Source organism: Gavialis gangeticus, unplaced genomic scaffold, assembly GCF_001723915.1.
Source record: "Gavialis gangeticus isolate Ggan-Ray unplaced genomic scaffold, GavGan_comp1, whole genome shotgun sequence".
NCBI classification, from domain to species: Eukaryota; Metazoa; Chordata; order Crocodylia; family Gavialidae; genus Gavialis; species Gavialis gangeticus.
Window position 1 is genome coordinate 179,803,166 of NW_017729022.1, and position 7,443 is coordinate 179,810,608.

Below are 7,443 nucleotides of genomic sequence, written 5' to 3' on the forward strand. Positions count from 1 at the left end.
GGCATATGTGTGTTTCTCCCCCTGCCCTCCTGGGGTGCAAGCAGTGGTGGGTGCTGCCCCCACCCCAATAGCTGTTCCTGTATCCCATGCCCCTGCCCCCTCCCTCACTGCGGGGGTGGGGGGGTGTTGATCTGCCTCTCCTTCTGACTTACCAGCTGGAGGCATCTCTCCACACTGCTGGTTCTGCTCCATGTGGCTGCGCATAGCACAGACATTTATCGGCCAAATTATCAGCCCCATCGGGCTGATGAACAATTTTCTTTATATTGGACTGATGTATCAATGTATCTCGAGTTGTGCTGCATCCCCTGCCCATCCAGTGGCAGGAGATGCCACTTGGGTGGGCAGGCGGCGTGTGTGGCTAGCACAGGGCTTCTGGGGTAAAAGGCAGTAGGGTGGAGAGTCCTGAGCCTGCAGTGGGCAGCCTGCCTTCCCCCGCCCCGTGCACAAATCTGGGGGGGCACATGCCTCCCATACCTCCCCAGGGTGCACAGCAGTGGAGAGCTTCTGTGCCCCCTGAACGAGCTGCCCGCAGCTCTTTCCTGCTCCCTGCCCCAACCCCAGGTTCCCATTCGTTGCCCTGGCTGGACAGTGCCCCCACTCCCTCACTCACTTGAGGGGGGCCTCCATCCCCCATTCCCCTTCCCCTCTACAGATTTACTGCAGGGCGCTGCTCTCCACACTGCCCAGCTATATTCCTGGCCATGTACATGCACACAACATCTGTGGGCACTGGTCAGAATGCACAGTTATCAGTACATTATTGGCTACACTGGCAAAAAAAAAAAAAGGCTGATGGCTAATAATGTTAATTTTCCTTTTATTGGTGCTGATCTGAGATGACACACCAATATATCAGTGTACCTCTAGTAAGGAAGTATAACTTCATGGTATACTTCCCTAGAATAGCTTATTCATAACTTAGTTCAGTTTCAAATGTTACCCCATGAGCTGGGTCATTTAGCCTGTGGCCTTGTGCATGACTCTTGCCACCATGCCAGGGCTTCTATGTGGAGCTGCCTCCATGACTTGGTGTCTTGCAGATGCCTGAAAAGCAGGGAATGCAGCCCTCCAACCAATTTAAATTCAGTACTCCTCTTCTCCTCCCCCCCCCCCCTTTTGCTAATCACTAAAACTTCTTCTCTAGTCTCTAGCTGAGGTCCAACTTTGTTAATACAGGGCAATATTACCATGTCTTAAAGTGGTAAAGTACTTATCTAAGCTGTAAAGTGACTGACATTGCAGTAGGATATTGTTTTAGATCTTGCCCTTGCCTATCAGGCACTCCATATTGGATGTGGAGTAGCTGTGGGAAGTCTCCCTCCACTATCCCTTGGTTTGTGGCTTTATCTTGTTATGACTGTCTTTAGTATGACCTTAAATTAATGCCACATATATGCTAAATGGATCAGCAGTGCATGGGGCAGAGCAGGAAATCTGAAAATGAGGAGGAAGAGATGGTTGGTAAACAAGAAAATGGTGTCTGTGTAGAATTTTGATGTTTGGAAGGCTGTACCTTCAAATGCTTGGATTCTTCTCAGCCCGGGACTCCAAATCCTGGGAAATTGATTCATCAAGCACATGCATGAAGAGTGTATGATTTGAGTTGAATGATCTTCTGGTTAGATGACAAGTTGTCTGGTCCTCTTTATTATGGAAGCAATTTATTAATTTTTAAAATGGCAGCCTAAACTTTAATATTATGATCTCTTTTTATAAAGAACTTCAAGTGCATCTGTTGAATCTGAGAGAATAGTCACCCCTTTCCCTCCCTCAGCTCGCCCAATGCTAGTGGAAATTCTAGTGCCATGCACATAAAATGCTATATATATATATAAATTTATATATATATATAAAGTGTAGCTTCAGAAAGATGCCCTGTTTCCCTGCATTGTGTATTTTGAACCGACTTCCCAACCCAGTCTGAAATGTTGTTTTTTACATGACTGTCACTACTAGTTTTGCATTTGATAGCATAAAAAAGGGAATGACATCTAACTCAGACAAAAACCACGAAGGACCAGTTAAGCATACATCTTTCTGCTACTGTAACATTCATAATAATAAATTCAGTTTAACCCTACAATGTTGAAAGTGTTAGTCTGTTTAGCAGTTTGTTCTTGTAAACCTTACTCTTCAGCAGGATGTGTTATCTCCTGTAGTGTATGGATCTTGCTTTGATCATTTCATAGTAAGACTACAATGTCATCAGTCAGCTTGAGACTTCACCCTGAGTTAATTTTGCTGCTGCTGCTACCTGATCTTCATTCTTCTTTACATTTGTAGCTTAATTAAAACAAATGAAATGGCATCTTTGATCCTTTCCTTACATAAAAATCTAAGAACACGAGGCTGTCCAAAATTCCTTAATGGAATATAGGAAAACCTCTTAACTAACAAAAGATCAATATTGCAATGGTAACGCTTCAAATCTGGCATGGTGTTTAAAAGCAAAATAACTTTTAAAAGTGATCTGCTTTAGTTAACATACTTGAGTTTTCAGATGTGACTTCTTAATATCGCCAATTCCAAAAATATAAATGCATTAGTGTAGTAGTAACTGGAAATCCTTTGCTTTATACTTTTTTACAAGTTTGGGAGCCCTTTCATTAACTCAGTTGCAACCCAATGCTTTGGATCACAAGGGTTTAGGGTAAGGAAATCACAACTGATAAATGAATGTGCCTTATGGCATTACCCAAATTTTACACCAGGTTCGTGGGCTTAAAAAAAACAAAACAAAAAAAAAACAAATCAGGCAGTAGCAAGGATGTCTTGATCTGAAGGGGAAGTTTGAGTAATATGGGATATTGACAACTACTTTGTGTTTTCTGTGATGAAAACAAACTAGCCAGTGACTAGTTATCTGCAGAACAGTTGTACAATGCCCATTTGAACTTGTTTGCCTTCTTTTTGAAGTTCTGTACTTAAGGACCAGTTTAAAATGGACACTAAAATTTGACAGTTTCAATTTTCTTTTTTACTTTAAAACTTTCTATTCTATACTGGCCAGGAATATGGTACTGATCTAAGCCAGGAGTTGACTCAAGCTTCTGGCTTGAGTCGTAAATCTTATTACACTTTTCTTTATCAGCTGTGATCCACTACAGTTTCATACACTTGTTTTCAAATATGAAGCAACAAGACTAATAACAGAATGTGGCCTTTTTTATTTTTTGCTACCTTATTTTTGTTCATGTTCATACAATTAGTATGAACATGGATATTAAACTTTTGGTAAACTGGATAAACATACCTATTACATGGTAACACTAATTTCCTCAGCTGACACAGTTCCAGTGTGTTAAATAAAATTAAAATGAATAAAACAACATTACATGAATATTTATAAAATATATGGTTGCAACACTGAATCTTTATTACCAATATTCTTGAACAATTTTTCTCTGGTACCATTTAAGCAGAATTGAATAGTGAACGTGAGGGATCACGGGTTCACTAACAAAAACAATGTTCTAAACAATTTAGAAGATCAAACTTTGGCAGTCTATTGGTATAAGAGATGAGTTTGTCTCCTCTAAATCTTAAGTGGTATATAACATCTGTCTTTCTCTCTTGCAGTGACTATTTATTCAAGCTACTTCTGATTGGAGACTCCGGTGTTGGGAAATCTTGCCTTCTGCTTAGGTTTGCCGTAAGTTCAGTTCTGCTTCCAAAATTTCTGTCTTAACTGCTTAAAACCAGTTTAATTCCATTGAGTACTGCTATATGACTTAACAAGAGCTTGTATGGGGGGGGGGAGGGCAAAGGGCTTGGGGTACTCTGTTTATTCCTAATAGCATGTCTCCACCTGACAGAGTAAAGGAATAAAGTAATGATATCAATTTATGTATTGCTCTTAGCCATGAATAAGTCATAATTTCAAGTGTAACTTGAATTGAGCAAAGAGCTGTTGCTTCAAGTGTGTGGGGCTTCTGTCTGTGTAGGTATTTAAATTACTTAATACTTACCTGTGCTCTGACAGGCATTTCACTATTTACCTAATGTGCAAAAGTGCTTATGATAAACTTGTCCAAAGTCCTTAAAATGAAACAATTTAGAAATCAAGGAGAATTTTTGCAAATATTTTCAAATTCCAGGTTGCATATGTTGTTCTGATAACAGTTGAACACTGTACCTTCAGCTTTGTTCAGTATAGATTTTGTTTTTGTCAGCATTTAAAATGTATGATCTCAAAGACTGAAATGCAATTATTAGTACCTTTTTAAAAATCAGTACCTTTTTAAAAAAAAAAAAAGAGGTGGCTGTACTTCTGTTCTAGAAGAAAATCTAGACTCTGACTTAAAAAGGTTTGTTTGAACTTGTAGCAGTGCTGTGAAATGGCAGACTAGTAATAATTCAATAAAGCAGATGGGACCTGGGGTGGAGGAGGGCCTTCTATACACCATTAGCAAAATGTGACCTCACCTGCTAAAAATTAATAGCTTTTCTTGACTCTAGCCAGAACAAATGGACATTGGCTTGGGCAGAGCACACCTTGGTGACAGCATAATGTAAACTTTTCTGGATGGTGACATGATGAAAATCTCATCCATACAACCAGCAGTTGCCGAGTCATTGTACAAATACTTGACTCTTTGTCCCTAACATTACAGGAGTCCTTTTTTAGTAAAGCAAACATCACTTTAGTGATTTGACCTCCACCTGTGCAATGCATTTCTGAGGTTCCCTTCCATGCTAAGGATTGCTGTGGGTCCTGTAGTGCAATAAACAGCCAAGTGTTCGCCTGATCTGATTCCCAAGCCTTGAATGCTTCTGACTAACTTGGCTGGTGTTGGGACAAGCCAGGAACCACCCAATAGAATTAAATCTTCCATTTTAATAGGAAGAACATGGAAATTGCCACAATCTAGGAAACTAGCTCTGTGCAAGGGGCTTGTAATTCTCCACTATACTCTTGCTGTAATCCTGAAGCCATTCATTGGGTTCATGTCTGTATTGGTGCCAAAATATTTAATTCTAAAGCCTGTCACTGGCTATGCTTTGCATATATAGATCTACACATTACTCATTTATGCAGCCTATTAAAGCTACAAAAATCAACTTGTGCACAAAGCTCAAGCTCATGATAATGATACCAGTCAAGCAAAATGTTAAGGCTGTAGCAGTAGGATTGTTCCAGTTTGTTTTCCTGTAGGAGTAATGTAGTCCTTCTGAGTTTACCTGATGTTTTGTTCTGAATTTTAACTTTATGCCTGCTTATAAAGAGTCAGTGTTCAGGACAAGAGATGAAATCTTCAACTATATTGGAATTGAAGCTGCATCTGCTGTAAAGCTTTGGTTTTAAATTTTAAATGTTGGCAACTTTGCATCTGGGATGATAGGCCAAGCAGCATTGGAATAATTAATTTTAAGTAAAATCTAGTCATTACAAATGCATAATTGGCATGTTGCATAACTTCCGTAGGCTAAAACAGACTTATTTAATTAACTGATCATTTACCTGGCTTAAATGCCCAAGTCTTAAAAGCAATTGGGGCTTGTGGTAGAGGTGATATCTCTTATTAGACCCACAAGTATTTTTGCAAAAAAAAAAAAAATCTTTTAATTGCAAGCTTTTGTTTAGTGTAGCGTCACGCCTAAAAGGAACAAGCTGGTCTATCTTCTAGTACAGTAGCCCCAGCCTCTTCTGGCAGGTGTGCTGCAAGTTAAGCTCTGCACTTCCAAGGTATGTCCAGTATCCATTTCCTCTGCCCAGTATGCTCTCCAGTTGCTCCCTGTTCCCTCCCTTGTTCATCACATGCCACAAACAGGCTGCCCATGTTACTTGTGGCATATGTACCACAGCTTAGCTACTATAGAATACCATTGCTCTTTCCTTTTAAGTTCTTCTGCACAGATGTTTGTTACTTAAATTCATCCTCAGGTCTGACTTCTTGCTGTCTGGTTCCTTCCCTTCATGGCAGTTGTGGGTTGGTTTGCTTTTTGTTCTACAGCTCCAGCGCTGATAATGAAGATGTAAATTGCTTAGCTCACTGAAATTCTCGGTGGATTGTATTGTTAAACTTCTAGTAGGATGTAATTTTCTCATCTGATTGCAGACCTGTATCATAGGAGCTAGGTGAAATAGCTGCATTTTTGTGAATTATCTTTTTGACTACTTCATACATTTCATAGACATTAGGGCTGGAAGGGACCTCAGAAGATTGACTCCAGCCCCCTGCCCAAAGGGCAGGAAGTCAGCTGGGGTCATAGGATCCCAGCAAGATAAGCATCCAAATTTTTCTTGAAGGTGTTCAGCGTAGGTGCTTGAACTACCTCTGATGGCAGGCTGTTCCAGACCTTGGGGGCTCAGACGGTAAAGAAATTCTTCCTTATGTCCAGCCTGAAATGGTCTTGCAGTAATTTTTATAACCATTTGACCTCATCATCCCTTGGGGTGCTCTGGTGAACAAATGTTCCCCCAGATACTGATGGCCGCCCCTGATAAAAACTTACAGGTGGCCATCAGATCACCCCTGAGCCTGTGCTTTTCCAGGCTAAAGAGCCCCATAGACCTTACAACGACAGGCTGAGAGCTGTTTTCCTGACCTCTGACCCTTTGGCGCGTGGCTCTTCTCTGGACTCTCTCAAGCTTCTCCACATCCTTTTTTGAATTGTGCGGCCCAAAACTGGACACCATACTCCAGCTGCGGCCTCACCAAGGCAGAGTACAATGGGAGAATGATGTCCCGGGATTTTGCTTGCAAAGCATCTATGGATGCAAGCCAGAGTTTTGGTCGCTTTACTAGCCGCAGCATCATATTGCAGGCTCGTGTTCATCTTGTGGTCAGTGATGACCTCCAAGTCTTTCTTCTGTAGTGCTAGCCAGCGTAGCACTGCTGAGCCTATAAGGATGCTGCAGGTTTTTCCTCCCAAGGTGGAGAACCTTGCACTTCTTTCAACTGAAGATTTCCTGTGCATATCATTAAGTAATAATTCTGCTACCTTTACACAGGAGCCTGCTACAGTAGAAAATAGCACCTTGGACCAGAGCTATTCAATGTCTTCATCGGTGACTTGATTGATGGCATGGAAAGCACCCTGTCTAAGTTCACAGATGAATACCAAATTATGGGGCAAAGTTGACACACCAGAGGGTACGGAACAGATGCAGGCGGATCTGGATAGGTTGGAAAGATGGGCAGAATGAAATAGGATGCAGCTCAAGAAGCTATGCCACTGTAATTGCCTTTTAAAAAAAAAAAAAATTAGGTCCCAACTATAAATGGTAATAAAATTGATACTTGGAGGCAAAACTGCTTAGGAACTTAAAGAAGGGATGGCTGAACATCCCTAACGGCAGGGTTTCTAGTAGGACAACTGACTGATTTGCAGATTCTTCACTTCATTAACAAGACTGACCAAACTTGGACAGAGGGGCTTTGGTACAAGATTTAGACTCTTAGCATTTTGTAGGATTTTTTTCAAAAGCTGCTAAAT

General features: G+C 41.0%; 1 protein-coding gene across 1 annotated transcript in view; it reads left to right on the forward strand.

Annotated features, from left to right (window-relative positions):
* RAB1A (RAB1A, member RAS oncogene family) overlaps positions 1-7,443 on the forward strand; it is a 45,367-nt gene that overhangs the window by 19,774 nt on the left and 18,150 nt on the right. Inside the window, exon 2 of the mRNA XM_019516579.1 lies at positions 3,583-3,655. Coding sequence (XP_019372124.1) covers positions 3,583-3,655 — 73 coding nt within the window. The remainder of the gene's footprint in view (positions 1-3,582; positions 3,656-7,443) is intronic.